This window comes from Petromyzon marinus, chromosome 33 (genome assembly GCF_048934315.1).
Source record: "Petromyzon marinus isolate PM22_M1 ecotype Great Lakes invasive population chromosome 33, UKy_Petmar_22M1.pri1.0, whole genome shotgun sequence".
Lineage (NCBI taxonomy): Eukaryota > Metazoa > Chordata > Hyperoartia > Petromyzontiformes > Petromyzontidae > Petromyzon > Petromyzon marinus.
The window spans coordinates 11,862,375-11,881,763 of NC_133699.1; the positions used below are offsets into that span (position 1 = coordinate 11,862,375).

Below are 19,389 nucleotides of genomic sequence, written 5' to 3' on the forward strand. Positions count from 1 at the left end.
GATCACTGATGATGAGGATTGTATATTGTTATGTGTTTAGGACAACATTTAAAGTAATTTCGAATTTGGGGCTTACTGCCCGATGAGTGAATCTTTCAAAATGATGGTTCTTAGTTTTTGGACCCTCCCCAAGTGAAACTTTTTCTTTTTTCAACGATTTTACTTGACTTGATTCCTCTGTCGTGGTCAAATCTTGTGATCAAAATTTCGTCCACTTTCCGTTGTCCAATCAATTCCACATTTTGCACACGTACTCAGATCCGGTGACAATGCATGCCTGTATCATAATCGGCATCAATCAATTAATTCGCTACTTTAAAGCAATTGACATTTTGTATGGACGCTTTATTATTTATATATATATTTGTGTGTAGGTCAAAAACGCCGCGGTGCCTAAAACTGTGGATTCGGCTCGCACAAAACGCAGGCGCCGCGTGTCTCAGGCGACACTGACGAACTTCTCATAGACCGCGAGTTTAAACGAAGTTGTCAATAAAACCGTTGTTTTTAAAAAAAAAATCATTTTTAAACGAGTTCATTTGGATTTTTCTCATTGCTTATGCGGGCGTGACGTTTGAAACATCGCTATCCTTGTGCGATTACTTCGTGCATAAAACCCCGCAGCTCGTTTCACGTTTCTTTCACTGTCACGCATTTGCTGTTTCTGTTGCTCCCACAGGGCTACCGGTCGTAGTTTACCAATCGTCAACATCCCTTTTTTTCCTCCCCTTTGTACATGAATTGAATTTTGGGTTACGCCACGTGTAATCTCCTGCCCTTTTTTTGTTAATTGCTAATTTCTGCTTTTCTAACAATCACTCGTTTACCGATTTTTTTTTCTCGCATTACTTTAATGACTTTAACCGTCTTGGGTGTTACTCTATCTTTTGTTCGGTCGGGATATGTTTTTTTTTAATCCTCTTTCACATCTATGTTTTTTTCTCATCGCGCTCTTTGTGGTCTCGGGGAAGCGGCGTTCCCCGTTCCTTGCTCCACTGTGCCGCCGCCACCACTTCTGAAAAAGAACCAAATAGCTCGGTGGCCTTTATCCGGTAAGCTAATAAATAGTTTAGTTGTATTTGTACATTTTTCAAAAGTGATTTTTGTTTACCTTTCCTGATGCCGTGCACTCGTGTATTGCGTTTTTATGTTTGTTTTTGTAAAGTTCTGACCCCGTGCCGCTACTGGACATCTGTGAAAAGAGCTTTATAGCTCATCGGATTCCTCGAGTATAAAATGAAGATTCTGATAGTCGTGCACAGTCATTACAGTGCTCGTTATGTTGTTTGTGGTTGTTGATCTTTCATCATTTGACTTCTCCTGAGGATTTGAAACTTCTGCTTTAGAATGGGTCTAAATTCCCCCCTCTCCGACCCAGCTCTGTCAAGTTAACTGCCTTTGTTTAACATGTATGCTTTTGCGACCCATATTATTCACAATCAAAGGCAAAATCGCTCAATGAAGCTGGTTGTAATTGCCGGTGAAGTGTCGTACAGAAATTGTAAATGTTGTGGGTTTATTCTCCAAAACACCACGGTGTGCTGACGTAGTAACTAAAATGGGTACGTGACAAATCTTACTGATTAGCTGTGTCACGTGGTGGTGAGGTAACTATATATTTACGCGATCTAACCCCCCCCCAAAAAAAATCCATTATCATTAACTGCCTCCTTCGTGAATGTCAAGCAACTTATTCATATGGTGGTCACCGATACACTCAGGCTCGGTGACCTTTGAACCCCATACGGTGAAGAGGGTCCCTCCAGTGATTCTTTAAACGCTCAGTCACAACATTCTCAGTTGCAGGTGGGGGCTCCACCACCGCCTCCCGTGAGGGTAGTACTCATTTTATTGACCATAGGAAGGGATGATTGGCCCAGTCATATACCCTTGGCTGAGATGTGAATAAATTATGAGTGGCATTCTCTATTTTTTTCAAAATGTGCTCGCATCACTTCCCTAAACAACACGGTATTTCCTTTAAAATATGTAAATTAAAATAACCTTAAAAGGCATTGATTATCTCGTGTTTTCTCATGTTCAACCTTTGCCCGTGTGGGGTGTGCCACCTCTTGTGGCCTGTGCCACCTCTTGTCGTGGCCATGCACCTGTGTGGTTGCTACCTCGGTTGAACCACGATACCTCGATCTTGTCAAGCGGCGTGAAACCATCAAACTAACTCCGGCCACCCTTGCAGCGGCGGCTTCTGGCTAGTGATCGAACAAACACGGTGGTCGCCAGATTGCCGCGCTCTCAGATGCGCTTCTGTGGCCGTCTGGAACGCTCTTCCTTCCAATATTTGGAAGCTACAGGAGCTATTTATTTCGAAATCTCGATTGAATTAAAAAAAAAAATCGGAACTGCTTGTTTTGTTTAGTGTGTGTTGTCCTTCCCCAGCACTTCTGATTAGCACGGTTGGCTATGTACGGTGTGAAAGAAGTTCAAAATACATACAAATATGTAACATAAACTACTAAATAATGTTTATTTTACCAGGTAAGGCGCACTAAGGTTTATATCTCTTTTTTTCAGAAGAAACCTGGCCACAAATAATAGCTCAACGAAGTGGCTTATCATACAGTGAGGGAAAAAAGTATTTGATCCCCTGCTGATTTTGTGCGTTTGCCCACTGACAAAGAAATGATCAGTCTATAATTTTAATGGTAGGTTTATTTGAATAGTGAGAGACAGAATGACAACAAAAAAATCCAGAAAATGCATGTCAAAAATGTTATAAATTGATTTGCATTATAATGAGGGAAATAAGTATTTGACCCCCTCTCAATTAGAAAGATTTCTGGTTCCCAGGTGTCTTTTATACAGGTAACAAGCTGAGATTAGGAGCACTCTTAAAGGGAGTATAAAAGACACCTGTCCACAAGCAATCAATCAATTAGATTCCAAACTCTCCACCATGGCCATGACCAAAGAGCTCTCCAAGGATGTCAGGGACAAGATTGTAGACCTACACAAGGCTGGAATGGGCTACAAGACCATTGCCAAGCAGCTTGGTGAGAAGGTGACAACAGTTGGTGCGATTATTCGTAAATGGAAGAAACACAAAAGAACTGTCAATCTCCCTCGGCCTGGGGCTCCATGCAAGATCTCACCTCGTGGAGTTGAAATGATCATGAGAACGGTGAGGAATCAGCCCAGAACTACACGGGAGGATCTTGTCAATGATCTCAAGGCAGCTGGGACCATAGTCACCAAGAAAACAATTGGTAACACACTACGCCGTGAAGGAAAGAAATCCTGCAGTGCCCGCAAGGTCCCCCTGCTCAAGAAAGCACATTTCCATGCCCGTCTGAAGTTTGCCAATGAACATCTGAATGATTCTGAGGACAACTGCGTGAAAGTGTTGTGGTCAGATGAGACCAAAATGGGGCTCTTTGGCATCAACTCAACTCACCGTGTTTGGAGGAGGAGGAGGAATGCTGCCTATGACCCCAAGAACACCATTCCCACCGTCAAACATGGAGGTGGAAACATTATGCTTTGGGGGTGTTTTTCTGCTAAGGGGACAGGACAACTTCACCGCATCAAAGGGACAATGGACAGGGCATGTACCATCAAATCTTGGGTGAGAACCTCCTTCCCTCAGCCAGGACATTGAAAATGGGTCGTGGATGGGTATTCCAGCATGACAATGACCCAAAACACGGCCAAGGCAACAAAGGAGTGGCTCAAGAAGAAGCACATTAAGGTCCTGGAGTGGCCTAGCCAGTCTCCAGACCTAAATCCCATAGAAAATATGTGGAGGGAGCTGAAGGTTCGAGTTGCCAAACGTCAGCCTCGAAACCTTAATGACTTGGAGAAGATCTGCAAAGAGGAGTGGGACAAATCCCTCCTGAGATGTGTGCAAACCTGGTGGCCAACTACAAGAAACGTCTGACCTCTGTGATTGCCAACAAGGGTTTGCCACCAAGTACTAAGTCATGTTTTGCAGAGGGGTCAAATACTTATTTCCCTCATTAAAATGCAAATCAATTTATAACATTTTTGACATGCGTTTTTCTGGATTTTGTTGTTATTCTGTCTCTCACTGTTCAAATAACCCTACCATTAAAATCATAGATTGATCATTTCTTTGTCAGTGGGCAAACGTACAAAATCAGCAGGGGATCAAATACTTTTTTCCGTCACTCTAAATGTGGAGGGAAAAACCGGAGGACCCGTAGAATAATCCACGCAACCACGGGCAGAACACACAAACTCCAAATATACAGCAGGCATCAGAGTTTGGATCGAACCCAGGACTTCCTGTATACCAGGCAAAGTAATTAACATCTCGCCACCGTGGCGCCGATTACATACAAAATACGAGTGGCAGTAGGGAAACTCGCGCCTTGCGGATCGCCGAGCCAGTGATCGATCGCTCTGTGTCCGCACCGTGTCACCCGCCACCTGATGCCACTCATTCCGAACTGAAATGTGAGGACACGTTGCAGGAGTTCACGGTTCAAGTTCAGCGGCTGCCCGGATTAACACTGCAAAGTGTATTCACCGTAATAAATAATAATAAGCACCATCTGCTTCACAGTGGATGTTAAAAATCCCATGACAAAACTTAGAAGAGTAGGCCATTGTCTGCTTGCGTCACAGTTAAAATTCTCAAATTAGGAAAATTACCGGGAAATTACTGATTTTGGGTTCTAGAGTGCAGGAATCCCTTCCCTCTCGCGGCCTTAGCTTTCGCGGTTTTACTGTTTCGCACCAAATTTGTTGAGGTGCAGTTCGCCGATCGCATCCCTGTGGCTCGACCATTCGCGATTGACCGCGAGATTCCTGTACCCTTCATAACTGCACTGCCCGCGATGACGACGCTGCCGCGTAAGAAGACACGCGGCGCCGTCTCGTCTCCATCTCGTCTCGCAAGCGTCGTTCCATCGCGGGTCTCGGATCACGCGGCGTCGTTCCCAGCCTCCAGTGAGGAGGAGGAGGCGTTGAGGTTCAGCTGTGCACGATTTTTTCTTCCTGTAGTGTATGTAGCCGGTCTCAAGTAGCTCCTGCAATGAGTAAAGATTAGCTGTTGGGGTTGCTAGTCATTAGTAGCTCGGTGTATGATCTTCATTTAACGTTACATTTCTTTGGGTTATGCACTGGTTTGGACCTTCCTTGGCTTGGCGATTCATGAAGTAATGGGTCTAGGGTCACCACATGACTAGACGCTACCTCTTTCAGAATAAATATTTTAGTTTCGTCTGGAGTGATAAGTGGCGCTCTGGGGAGTGTACGCTGAGAATCATTCATGGGACCAACTCAGGCGAAAAATTTCCTCTGACGTGAGTCTGAAAAGGTTTTTGCAAGTTAGGTTCGATGATGCAGTGGAAAGGTAATAAGCTAAAACTAAACTATTTTTTTATTTTACCAGGTAAGGCCCACTGAGCTATGTAGCTCTCTTTCATAAGTGACCTGGCCACAAATGATAGATCAACGAAGTGGCCTATCATGTGGAAATGCATAGCAGCTAAATACTCTGAATGCATGTTTCTAAATGTGAAGGGAATGAAGCAGTGGAGATAACATAGAATGAAGCAGAGAAGAGTGAATGAAGCAGTGGAGAGTGAATGAAGCAGAGAAGAGTGAATGAAGCAGAGAAGAGTGAATGAAGCAGAGAAGAGTGAATGAAGCAGTGGCGAGAGCTAGAATGAAGTTCCTCTGATTAGCACGGTTGGCTATGTACGGTGTGAAAGAAATACATCAAACAGGAAGTACTCTACTTACGAACAAGTTAGGTTCCAGAGATCTGTTCCGAAGTCGATTTGTTCATACGTCCAACTTTCCTCCTGTCGATTTCAAATATGTTGTACGGCGTGTACACTGAACGTGGGGAATGGCTTTAAAAGTTGAATAATCTCCTGTAGATGTAGATGCCACTGGTTCACGTTCTGCAGACGTAGATGCCACCACCACCATCTATTGCGTGGGGGGTTGAAGTTACGACTCTCGGCCCGAACAAGAAAACTGGACATACGGACCAGGTTGTTTCCTATCTCTGAAAGTTCGTAAGTCGAATGTTCGTAAGTCGAATGTTCGTAAGTCGATGAGTCCCTGTACGTAAGAAGCAGGGGGAGGAGAGCTAGAACAATGCCGCCGATGCTTTGATGAAAGTCAATCTTGACACAAACCGCACGTGGATAAAGTCACTGGTCCAATAATATATGATTCTATTAGGCAAGTTACATTCCAGCATTACTCTAAAGGCATGATCAATGTTTCGTTGTAAATTCTCGGGGATCAGCACAGGCAGAATGGTTAAACCGACGGCGCGGATGCACACGAGATGAGAGAACAAGAGTCGAGGGGGTAATGCACCGGAAAGATCGTACGAACGGTGCAAGAGTGTACAGATGACTGACGAGTACGGTAGAGAGAGAGAGAGGAGGGGTGGAGCCCGTGTACTGCACGGGAGAAACATCGCACGCATCGCAAGCCGGCACGATGACGACAGTGCAGGAACGCACGAAGCACGCGCTGAGGCTGTTGAACTTTTAAACTTTTTTTCGTACCGCACGTAGCCAACCATGCTAATCGGAAGTGTGGGGGAAGGACAACAAAATTAAAACGCAAAAAGCAGTTCTGAAGAAATTGTTTTTTTTTTTCAATCTAGCTAAATTAAAAGTGCATAGCTCTGGTGGCTTCCTGATATCGGAAGGAAGAGCGTTCCAGACGGCCACAGAAGCGCATCTGTACATTGGCTACACCGTACGTGTAGCCAACTTTGCTAATCGGACTTTTACCGAAAGAACCAAGAAGTAGCAGAAAAGTTGTACAGGGTGCTTCAAAAAGAATGTTAACACTTAGATGGGACTATCGTGTTTAATGGAAAAAGAACGGATAACGCACTGTAACATGATAGCAAATATATGTGAATAGCTTCGAAAAGTCAAATATTGCCTCAATTTGTTCGCCATCGTTGTCGACACGTGGCCTGGAATCTTATCCAGGTGGTCTCCGGAGCCCGAAGGCAGCAGCACATGTCACGTGGTATTGTTGCAAAGTCTCTGAAGTGTTCACATTTGTTTTTAAAGCACCTTGGAGTCATACCGCAGTACGGCCACCCTACGTCTGTCTCATGGGAATAGTTTCTTGAGCTTCGTGTTGGTCATCGTCCTGCGCTCAAACCTGGAATGTGTGGCCCGCCCGAGCCGATTCGCACTGCAGGGAATTATTAACGAGTTGTAATATTTTCAATTCCTCACGTGATAAGATGCTATTTGGTTTTTTTGTTCAGATGCCGTTTGTCGTGCTCATGTCATGCCGAGTGGAGTGGTGTTGCAGCGGTTAGCGTGCTGCGCTTCAAACCCGGTGACCCGAGATCAATTGCCGCTCACGGCTACCAACACTTGGTGGCGATTATCTGAATCGGTCACCTGGGGCCTCCCCTAGGTCGACTCAGCCTCAAACCTGGTGCGGTGTGTAAACATCGCCGCTAGGGAGACAAAGGCGGCGGGCGTGGTGCTGGCCTTGTGTGCCATTCCGGCCTTCATCGGTGCTAATCGCAAACAGCACTTGCCCCAGAAGTCTTAAGGCTACACGGGGGGATCTTTGTCTTTTTTGTCTGCCAAGTGAGACTCTACCCTGGCCTCTTGGAGTTCGCCTGTTTACACAAAACGAACTCGTAACGAGAAACTTGCCGGCCGAGTTGCAGTGAAAGCAAATTTTTTTCTGATTGTTCAATACAAATAATATTTTTGCAATTAAATTTAAGGGGCATTTGTCATTTGTTTCGTGATATTGATGTCAATGACTCGAAGTGCATTACTATATAATCGTAAAAATAACCATTTAAACATAAAAAACCCCAACCCATTGGCTATGAAATGTAACAAATATTTGAAATTGAAATATTGAATTGAACCGACACCCCGGGCGAATAGCTCTGAACTTCGTGGAGAGGTGGTGGGTGACAGGGAGGTGATGGGGAGGGGGGAGGTGTGGGTGATGGGGGTGATTGGCAGAGGGGGGGGGATGATGGTGGTGATGGGCTGGAGGGGGTGATGGGGAGGGGGTGAGTGATGGGGATGGGGAGGGGGTGGGTGATGCGGGGTGATGGGGATGGGGTGAGTGATGGGGGAGCGATGTGATAATGGGGAGGGGTGGGTGATGGAGGAGGGGAGGTGACAGCGAGTCGAGGCAATGTTAGTGGTGAGGGAGGAGCTCAGAGTGGGTGGCGCTAAGCTCTGACAGCCATGGGATTTTCCCGGTGCTACAAATAGCTCCGGTTGGGCCACTCGTATTGCCGCTGGTGCTCGGTATTTCCACTATTGCACAGGCAGTAAAATGAAAGTACTGGCGGAATCCGACACTCGCGAACAACGAGCAACAGGCAGCCGGCGAGAGAGCACGGAGGAGACCCCAATCAGAGGTGCGCGCGTGCGTGTGTACAGGTGTGTCGATTCGGGCTTCATGGAGTACCTGGTGTGGTGTTTAAAACACCTGCACTGGGAAGACAAAGGCTGTCTGCCAGGCGTGGTGCCTACCGCACCGCTCCCTCGTGTGCCGTGCCGGCCTTCATAGGCGCTTGCTTACAGCACTTGCCCCAACAACAGTCTGGTAAGGCTATACGGGGGGGGGGATCTTTTGTCTTTGTATCCCGTGATCTGTCGGCGAACCTTTTTCACCCTCTTCGAGGTCTCAACGTGCACCTAGCCTGGCATCAGAGCCGTGGTGACATAACCGCCACTAAGTGGTGAACGCCGACTGTTGTATTCTGGAGGCAGATGGGGTTAGGTGCCAATGTGTGGAGGTGTGCGTGAAGGTGTGCGTGTGTGAAGACGTTTGTGTGTGTGTGTAGGGGAGTGGTGGCGCAGTGGTTAGAACACCCGCAGTACGAACCTGGCGGCCCAAGTTCAATTTTGCGAACCACTCCGAACGTCGGTGGTGAGTGATTTCTGAACTGGTTCTGGGTTTCCGCGACCCCAAATCGGCCGTAATTGATACCTGAACATCGGCATTGGAGAGACAAACGTGGGCTGATGTGGTGTTGCCCACACTACCCTCTCATGAATTTACCTTGCTCGCCTAATAGGTGCTCCAGAAATGGAATCTATAAGGCTAAACGGGCAATTGTGTGTTTTGTGTAGGATTGTTCCAATGTATATTTTATTACTACCAGAAATGGCATCGAAATATCAGGTTTGCCGTACGCGCAGAAGTGTCCAGCAATAAACGACAATATAATTCGAGTTTTAACTTTTTTGAAACTGGTGTCGTGGTCTGTGCACTGCGGCTTGCGATCCAGAGGTCGCCGGTTTGATTCCATCTCCCTGTACGGCCGTCCCTGTCCCAACCCCCCCATCCCCCCACCTCAAGCGGTGTAAATTGATGAACCACAGTGGTTCGCTCCGCAAGTCGCCACGGTGGCTAGGAGATGTTAACTACCTCGCCCGGTACGCAGGAGGTCGTGAGTTTGATCCCGACCCTTAACGCCTGCTGTATGTTTGGAGTTTGCGCGTCTCTCCCTCGTGGATGTGTGGATTTTTCTCTGGGTCCTCCAGTTTTTCCTCCGGAATATTTTTTTGCTGATTTTACATTTCCACACGTTGATAAGCCACTCCATTGAGCTGTCATTTGTTATAGCCAGGTCGCTTCTGGAAAAAAAAGAGCTACACTTAGCTCAGAAAGGGCCATACCTGGTGAAATAAAAACAATATTTGAGTTTAGTTTTAGGTCACGGTGTGTGGGCGGCATAGTGAGGTTCGGCTATTCAAGCCTATTGGTGGCTGCGGATGTGTGGACCAAATTCAGCAGCCTGTAGAAGCCCCCGCAAGTGGTATTGGTCCTCCTGCCAGCAGTGGCGGTGAGCGGGGCAATTGCAGGGCCGCACCCTTTAACCCCTTCGCCGCTGAGAAACGAGCCACGGAATTTGCCGTGCGGTGGTGACTCGGCTCCGTCTCCCACCTAGCGCCGCTGAACAACTCTTGGCCTCTCCTCTGTTGGTTGTCACGTGGTGGTCCGGGTCGACTTTCACCACTAGGGAGACAAAGGTGGCCAGCCATGTGTGCTGCTGCTGCTGCTGTTCATCGTGTGTCGCCTTGTGTTTTCATAACCTTAATAGCTGCTCCAGAACAGTCCTTACCTTAGCCATTATAAACCATAAATCTTTGTGTAACTACCGTGTGCACGTTGTGTCTTTGCGTGTGTGTGTGTGTACAGTGGGAGTGTAGTGGTTAGTACACTGCGCTACGAACCCAGTGGCCTGGGTTAGATTCCCGCTCACGGCCACCAACACCGGTGACGATTGTCTGAACCGGTCCCAGGCCTCCCCTACCGAGGTCCACTCAGCCACAGATGAGCGCTTGGTGTACGGTGCGTTAGCATCGCTACTGAGGAGACGAAAGAGGCCGGGTGTGGAGCTGACCATCCACCCCCTCGTGTGCCGTGCCGGCTGTCGTAGGTGCTCGCTAAAAGCACTTGCCCCAAAAGTCTGCCGAGGCTATACGGGGGATCTTTGTCTCTGTATTAGTTGTGGGTTTTGCCCGCTTTTATTAGCTTTAGCATCACACTCCAATGGACTTGGTTCACCGATTATGATGCTGGTATATTTGAAGTGTTTTAGCGTGAGAGCCGGAATGCAATGTTAGAACTGTAGTCCGGCCCCCCCCCTCGTGAGTCGATTTAGGAAAAGACGAAGTTGAGCATTGCGAGGGAATTGTTGAGTCTCGTCCACGTGGCTGTCTTCACGTCGGTGGGTAGGGTTGGGGTGGGGGCGTGGTCCGGGGAGGGGGCGTGGTCGGGGGCGGGGCGTGGTCGGGGGCGGGTTCTGCCAACGTGTAACGGTTTTGGCTGAGCCGAGTGCTGCACCTCCGCTGTTTGTGGGCGCCACGGTGGCTAGGGGATGTTAACTACCTCGCCTGGTATACAGGAGGAGCGTGGGTTCAACCCCTGAGCCTGACGCCCGCTGTATATTTGGAGTCTACGTGTCTCTCTCTCTCTCCCCGTGGTCGCGTGGATTTTTGTCCGGTTCCTCCGGTTTTTCCCTCCGCATTTAGAATTAACGTGTGTTTAGACTTTAGAGTATACGGACTCGAATGCCACCCACGTGATGAGCCACTTTTGTCCGTTTATGCCTTGGTGCGTTCGCCCAGGGCCTCGCGTTCCCATCGTAGCTCCCGACGCACGGCTCCGCGGCTTTCGCCCCGCGTCGCAGACATTCGCCCACATGAACCTGGATATCGCGGCTAGGGGCTCGGCCCAAACGCACCGACGCCATCGTTGATACGGACTCGAATGTCACCCGCGAATCGCAGACGCAGCCCCTCGGTCGCGATCGCGTAACTCCTCTCCGCGAAGCAAACACGACAAGCGGTTGCTTCTCATTCACGCTTCGAGAGCCCAAAGGCGTTAACGGCACATGGTGCGTAAGCGGCGATTGCACAACGCGGCCCCAATGTCAGAGGCAGACACGCACCGCCAGGGCGGTCCCCGGTTGCCTGGGCGCGCAGCATTCGGCAGCCGTCGACGGGGAGACCGCCGGCTCTCCTGGACCACCGGGAGCATGCAGCTGTAGCCCAGTGGGTTCTGTGTGTACGCACCGTACGTAAGTGGGCCGTGCTAATCGGAAAGGACAACAGACTAAACACAGAAAGCCGTTCTAAAGAAATGAGTTGTCAATGTAGATGACTTAAAAATGCATAGCTCCTGGCAGCTTTCTAATATCGGACAGGAAGAACGTTCCAGACGGCCGCAGAAGCGCATATGAAAGCGCGCGATGCGGTGTGCGAGTCCGTGGGTCTCTTTGTGATGAGTTTATGGCTTTTTGTACGAGTCTATGGGTATCTGTGTAAGTACGTATGTTGAACTTCTTTCCGCGCCGTATGTAGTCGACCGTGACAGTAAGAGCATTCCAGACGGCCGCAGAAGTGCATCTGAAAGGGCGCGATGCGGTGACAGCCCTGTGGGGAATTTGGCCTCAATACGCCGGCTCGGTAGCAACCAACCTATCAAGGGCTCGCCATCGGAAGAAATGGCATAGGCCGTGAACGGGACTGGGGATGGGTTTTTTAAACGCAATGGAAATCTTTATTGCTAAACGTAAGCAACCCTGTGAAGCATATCAAGCACCTAATACTTATGCAAGTGAATAACGCATTAATTAGGATACGTTTTATCTTACCCTAAACGCTATGAAATGAAATAAATAAATATCAGAAAGTGCCATGCGTAGTGTGTGCAGCAAACTCCACCTGTGGTGGTTCTGTAGAGTGCTCAACAGCCCTGGCGATCCCGGCATGTTTGACGCCATCCATAAAGTCGATTGCACCCGGTACACGCAGCCGATTGTGCGCTAAACTGTACTGCATGCGTTGAGCATGACACAGAGAGACAAACTGCATGGCAAATCATTGTGCGAGAGCCAATACTGGTCCTGTTGTCTCAGCTATGCGGGAGACTGGCCAGAATTATTTTATTATTGGACCAACATCAGTCTAGAAAAATGTTTTTCTTCCTGTCATATTGGCCTTCTAGGCTCGTGTTAACTAGAAGGCATTTGTTGAAGCAGGCAAACGCTGGGCTGGTTTTTGACCCTGTGGTGCTCGTCGGCAGAGTCTTGACAAAACCATTCGTGAGTTTTGTGTTGGAATAGACGCTCGTAGGCCTGGAAGGCCAATCGTCTAAAATGTTTGATCTTAAGTAAATGTGTAGCTTTGGAAAGAGAGCTTATATTCATTTCACATGTTACTTTATAAGCAGTCTCATGGTGATGCTACTAACACAGGGTGGTGCGCCGCTAGCTGCGAGAATTCTAAATGGAGATGTTTTTTTCATTTTGTCTCGTGACAAGTACGGCACAATTGAAATATAAACGGCAACATTTTACAGAGGTGACATCTGTACTTGAATGAATGAGCTGGCTTTCTCCACCGTGCACACGCGGGCCCACCGGCCACTGTGAGGGCAGCTTCATCTCTTGCCCACGCGGCCGCACCAGCCAGGTTCCTCTATTCACCAAGCGTCGTTGTGTTGTGCAGTGGACGCGCCGGCGGCTGTAAGACCGCATGGCTGCACTGCTGCCAGGAGTCGGGCCTTCAACCCAGGCCTCGTCACTGCACACACTCGTTAAGGACGGCGCCCCGATCTCCTCCTACCTCCCAGCCAGGTGAGCAGCCACGTCGCCTCTCGCTCCACTCGCTCCAAACGTCTCGCACCTCAACCCACTCAACCCTCTCAACCCTCTCAACCCACTCACCACTCAACCCTCTCAACCCTCAACCCACTCACCACTCAACCCTCTCAACCCTCTCAACCCACTCACCTCTCAACCCTCTCAACCCTCAACCCGCTTCCACCCTCAACCCTCTCTCATCGCAACCCTCACTTTATACCGCTTTCCCCTCCCACCTCACCCCTCCCACCTCACCCCTCCCACCTCACCCCTCCCACCTCACCCCTCCCACCTCACCCGACTCGCCTCTTAACCCTCTCCACTCTCAACCCTCAACCCTCTCAACCCTCACACGGCAACCCTCACCAACTCGCTGGTAGCGAGCAGGTCACGAAACCTCATTTTGCTTACTTTGTAGATTTCCGTGTGCGAGTGCTAACACGTCAAAAAAGAACTTAAGACAAACACCCTAACATTTTATATTCTTGACGATAGAAGCCACTTAGACCAGGGCGGGTGGGGGGGGGGGGGGACCTTCATCCAGCAGCAGGAGTGACCCGTGGCCGATGACGGCGAACGATTGCACACGTGTGCGCACGTGCGAGACGCGTGCGGGGGACGCGTGCGGACATGTGCTGGACATGTGTGTGGACGCGTGTCGGCGTGCACAGCGTGGGAGGGGAGGCGCCCACGTGCGGCTACCGGGAACACTTTGTGCACCCGCCCGAGGACAAGTACCGCTGTGAGCTGTGCCGCCTGCCCCTGCGCGACCCCCGGCAGACCGAGTGCGGCCACCGCTTCTGCGAGCCCTGCATCCGGCCCGTGCTCAGGTGAGTGCTGGCGACCATGACGACGTCGATGTGTGGTAGGCACGTGTGTCCGTTGAACTTATTTCGCACCGTACGTAGCTGGCCGTGCTAATCGGAGGTGCTGGGGGAAGGGCAGCAAACTAAACACAAAGCAGTTCCAAAGAAATTAGTTTTCAATCGAGATTGTTTTTCAGTGCACAGCTCCAGTGGCTTCCTAATATCAGATGGAAGAGCGTTCCAGACGGCCGCAGAAGCGCATCTGAAAGCGCGCGCGATGCGGTGTGCGAGTCCGTGGGTCTCTGTGATGAGTCTGTGGGTCTCTCTGTAAACACGTATATGTTTAACTTCTTTCACACCATACGTAGGGGAAGGACAACAAAATAAAACACAATGATTGCAGGGATTTATTTCAACTGGGCCTGTCCGGAAAATGTTGCCACATCCGGCACACCACGTCCAGCAAACCTCTCGAAGTGTCTGTATCTGCCTGCGATCCAGAAAATATGCCATGAGAAGTGAAGCCCTGTGTGAGTGTATATGTGAAATTAATGGTGTTGGGTGAACGATCGGTAGTGTGTGTGTGTGTGTTTGTTGGATTGGTGGCCTGTGTGTGGGGGGGAATGGTAGTGTCATTGTTAGTGCACTTCGCTATGAACCCACTGACCCGAACAGCACTTTCCCCTTCAGTCTGCATAGACTACACGGGCGATCTTTGTCTTTGTGTAAATGATGGACGGTGTGTGTGTGTGTGTGTTCATTTTGGGTGATGTGTGTTCAGTTGGGAGTGTGTATCAAGAGCCGTGTGTGCCTCCAGCTGCATGTGAGTGTGTACGCTCGTAGAGTGGTCGCCGCCGCGACTTTAATGGTGCGTGTTAAGCGGTGAGCGCTGAATGCGGATGTCTGTTCGCCGATTCGTAAAAAAAAATGTTTGGAAACGACGTCGCGTTGACGCCACGATAGCGTGCCCGCCGTGACCATAGCTGCTAAGTACTGCACGTTAACCTTCGTGCGAGTCGCGTGCTGTGATTGGGCAACCCCCTGACGTAAACTGCCGTTGTGCATGGGGTTGGTTATTTCTCCACAGTAAAGCAACACCGGCATGCCCAGTCGACAATGAACTCCTTCAGCCGGACAAGGTGAGCACACTCGAGCACGTGCACACTCACGTTCACCTGCTCTCACTCCTTTTTAACACGTAGGCTCACTGCTACTGATTCACACGCACACAAAGACAAATACCCCCCGCCATGTAGCCTTAATGGAAAATTGGGGAAAGTGCTGTTAACGAATGCGGTAGGGGGGGGTTGTGCATGATCAGCCTAGCGCCTTTTTATTCCCGGTGCTGATGTTTAAGCACTGCCCTAGTTACTCATTTCAGGCTGAAGTCCACCTAGAGGAGTTTCAGGACCAGTTCGGATATTTGCCACGAACGTTTGCCATGGACGGGAATCGAACTCCGGATTTGGAGCACGGTGCACTAATGACCGTTACGCCATCGCTAACACTTACATTCGTTCAAAAACAGACTGTCATACACCTGCCAAAGCTTCGACGTTTGCAAATGTGCACGCGTCACAAACAACTAACTGTTAGACGCGCGTTTTATCATACTTGTCACGAGCTTATTGTTACGCGTGGCCTAGATGCTACGAGATGCTACAACAGTGCGCGGGTGATGTGGCCCAGCATTAGAGCGTTGGCCGCTTGGTGCAAGCGTTCACGGTTTCGAATCTGACAGGCCGCCCTGGTTAATACTGCGTGTGTGTAATAACCGTAAAAGATCCCGTGAATTAATTTGAAATGAGCAGCCCATTCTGTGCCAGTGTCACGGTCCATGCTTTTGGTCCGAAGTGAAAAGATTTCCTGCAATTGGTTCAATTGCTGGGAAAACTGCTGCAGATTACGTCTCTGAAACGGCTCCTCTGTGGGAGCTTTGCGCGCGCCAAGAATGGTGCTTAATTTCAAACGTACTCCATTATTATTGCACTTGCTATTGTTGCGTATGGCATGTGTGTATGGCGTACACGCTGTGCCGTGACCTGACGTGCGACACACACACACACACAGGTGTTCCGGGACAACTGCTGTCGCCGAGAAATCCTCGCCCTCCGCGTTCACTGCCGGAATGACACCGCCGGCTGCAAGCAGATCGTTGAGCTCGGCAAGCTACAGGTACGCGCTGACGTGCGTCGTGTGCGTGAACGCGCTTGTGCATTCCTGTGCGCAAGCGCGTTCACGTGTGTGTGTGTGTGTGCTTGACTCTGAGGAGCGGTAGTGTTGCGGTTAGTACGCTGCGCACTACACACCTGGCGACCACAGTTCGATTCCCGCTCAAGGCCACCAACACCGGTGACGGTTATCTGAACCGGTACCCGGGCATCCGCTAGGTCGACTCGGCCTCAAATGAGTACCTGGTGCGGTGGATAAAAACATTGCCACTGGGGAGACAAAGGCGGTCGGGCGTGGTGCTGGCCACCCATCCCCTCGTGTGCCGTGCCGGCCTTTTATAGGTGCTCGCAAACAGCACTTGCCCCAACAGTCTGTTAAAGGCTTAACAGGGGATCTTTGTTTTCCTGTGTATGTACGGAGGGCGGAAGAGCGACGCTGATGACATCGAGTAGAGTGCCAGGTGGCGGAGGCACGGCAGGTTTACACAGTGTGGAGCACAGGTGGTACATCTGCCGGTCATATAAGTCGGTTAACCCATAACACGTGGCTCTGTCCTGTGATCTCATGCAAGCGAGGTGCACATAACCTGGTATATAAGCTGCGGTGACGCCACCGCCACTTGGTCGGAAACGGCGTTTGTTGCCGTTACCGTGGTTAGCTCAATCAATCGATCAATTGGCTCACTGCTCTTCCAACACGGCAACCCGAATTCGATTCCCGCTCGCGGATAATATCGGGTGACGAATATCTGAACGGGTCCTGGCCCTCCGCTTGGCCGACTCCGCTTGAAGCGACTTCCTTGTGCAGTTGGTGTGTGCGAGCATCGGCACTGGGGAGATGAAAGGCATCCCGGCGAGCCGCTGGCCCCTCACAGGTGCTTCCCGCTGTTCCTCACCGTCGCTCGCTCACAGCCCTGAGCCCAGCGGTCGGTGAAGGCTGTCGGAAAGATCTTTGCGTTTATCTTTCGCGTGCCTGTGCGTGATCAACGTGGGCGTGCGTGCGCACGCAGGAGCACATGGCGGTGTGTGTGCACGAGGCCGTGAACTGCCCGCACGCCGGCTGCACGGAGCGGCTGCTGCGGGGCGAGCTGGTGAACCACGTGGCCTTGGGATGTCACTTCCGTACCGAATCCTGCCGCTACTGTAATCAGCAGGTGCCCCTCGCCGAGAAGAGGGTACGTGCACGCACGCACGCACGCACACACACGCACACGCACGCGCTCGCTCGCGGACGTACGCACGCACTCGTGCATGCATCCGCGGGGATGACAACAACAACAGCAGCAGCAGCCGCCATTCGCGCCTATGTGGCGGTGACGGAACCACAGCGCTTGTGCCACAGGTACGCACAGGTGTGTGTAAATACACACGAACAGCATAAATCAACACAAGGGGTACACAGGGACATGCATGAGTGACAAAGACCCTCGACAGACTTTTGGGGCAAGTGCTGTTAGCGAGCACCTATGAAGGCTGCCACAGTATACGAGGGGGTGGATGGCCGAGCAGCGATGTTTACACACCGCACCAGGTACCCAAAACCGGTTCAGATAATCGTCACCAGTATTGGCCGTGAGCAGGTGGGAGCGTCGTTCGGGAGTGCCGGATACCGGCGCGCTCGACAGCACCGCGGTGATGTGGCAGAGTGACCGGGGGGGGGGGGGGGTGGGGGACGGCCTACGCGAAGACCAAGGTCTCTTGTTCACGCCGTGTTCTCTCTCCATAGAAACACTACGAGACGCGCTGCCCCCGGTACCCCATCCCGTGCCCCAACAAGTGCGAGGAGCAGAGCATCGCGCGTGAGGAGGTGAGACTCTCGCAAGGGGACTTCGCATGAGCCTCGTGTGGACACGGTCGCACACTCGCTCACTTTTACACACACGTGGGTACGGTCGCTCACACGCACGCTCACACGCACACAGGTACAATCGCTCACATCCACACACACACAGGTACAATCGCTCACATCCACACACACAGGTACAATCGCTCACATCCACACACACACAAGTACAATTGCTCACATCCACACACACAGGTACAATCGCTCACATCCACACACACACAAGTACAATCGCTCACATCCACACACACAGGTACAATCGCTCACATCCACACACACAAGTACAATCGCTCACATCCACACACACAGGTACAATCGCTCACATCCACACACATAAAAGACAAAGATCCCCCCTGTGCTGTTAGCAAGCACCTATGAAGGCTGGCACGGCAGACAACAAGGGGGTGTGTGACCAACAGCACGCTTGGCGCCTTTGTTTCCCCAGTGTTGATGATTACACACTGCACCAGGTATTAAATTTAATGGTGAGTCGGCTTAGGAAGATCCCCAGGACCGGTTCAGATATTCGCTACTGTTATTGGTCGTGAGCGGGAATCGAACTCTGGTTGCTGAGTTTCTTAGCGTAGTGCGCTATGACCAAGCATTAACAGTCATATGAATACAAGTTGATCAAGATACAAAGACAAAGATCCCCCGTATAGCCTAAACAGACTGTTGGGGGCAAGTGCTGTTAGCGAGCACCTATGAAGGCCGACACGGTACACGAGGGGGTGGGTGACCAGCACCACGCCTGACCGCCTTTGTTTCCCCAGTGGCATTGATTTTACACAACGAACCAGGTACTCATTTGAGGTTGAGTCGACCTAGGGAAGGCCCAGGACCGGTTCAGATAATTGTTACTGGTGTTGGCCATGAGCGGGAATCAAACTCGGGTCGCAGGGCTCGTAAAGCAGCGCGCTAACTGCTACACTACCGCTCGCACACCATATGCCCGCTCATCCACACACAGTCGTGTGTACTTGCTTACACTCAGAAGCACGCTCGCTCACACAAAGACAAATACACGCACGCTCGCACACACAAAGACAAATACACGCACGCTCGCACACACAAAGACAAATACACGCACGCTCGCACACACAAAGACAAATACACGCACGCTCGCACACACAAAGACAAATACACGCACGCTCGCTCGCACAAAGACAAATACACGCACGCACGCTCGCACACACAAAGACAAATACACGCACGCTCGCACACACAAAGACAAATACACGCACGCTCTCACACACTGTTACAGTTTGGCACCACGACGGTTTGGAGGTATTTGTAAAAGTGCGACTGGGCACCTGGTGAAATCACGCTGTGCCAGCAGTGGATGACCAGGGGAGTGATGCACAGGACACTCGTGGGCAGAGCGTCAGGTGGCTAAACCGCAGTGAGTTGGCACAGCGGGGAGTGCGGTTTCGGTGCGTCCGGCCGTCACCCGCGTCA

The 19,389-nt window shown here is 50.5% G+C and overlaps 1 protein-coding gene across 3 annotated transcripts in view; it reads left to right on the plus strand.

Annotated features, from left to right (window-relative positions):
* Window positions 1-19,389, plus strand: part of LOC116948469 (TNF receptor-associated factor 3-like) — a 47,663-nt gene that overhangs the window by 23,265 nt on the left and 5,009 nt on the right. Inside the window, exons 1-7 of one of the 3 annotated variants that reach the window (XM_032965164.2) lie at window positions 8,255-8,371; window positions 12,978-13,105; window positions 13,783-13,941; window positions 15,005-15,056; window positions 15,988-16,092; window positions 17,099-17,263; window positions 17,815-17,895. In XM_032965164.2, coding sequence (XP_032821055.1) covers window positions 13,005-13,105; window positions 13,783-13,941; window positions 15,005-15,056; window positions 15,988-16,092; window positions 17,099-17,263; window positions 17,815-17,895 — 663 coding nt within the window. In that variant the 5' untranslated portion in view covers window positions 8,255-8,371; window positions 12,978-13,004. Of the gene's footprint in view, window positions 1-8,254; window positions 8,372-8,469; window positions 8,560-12,977; window positions 13,106-13,782; window positions 13,942-15,004; window positions 15,057-15,987; window positions 16,093-17,098; window positions 17,264-17,814; window positions 17,896-19,389 lie in introns of those variants that run through there. The other 2 variants (XM_032965165.2, XM_032965163.2) reach the window with 2 other exon arrangements.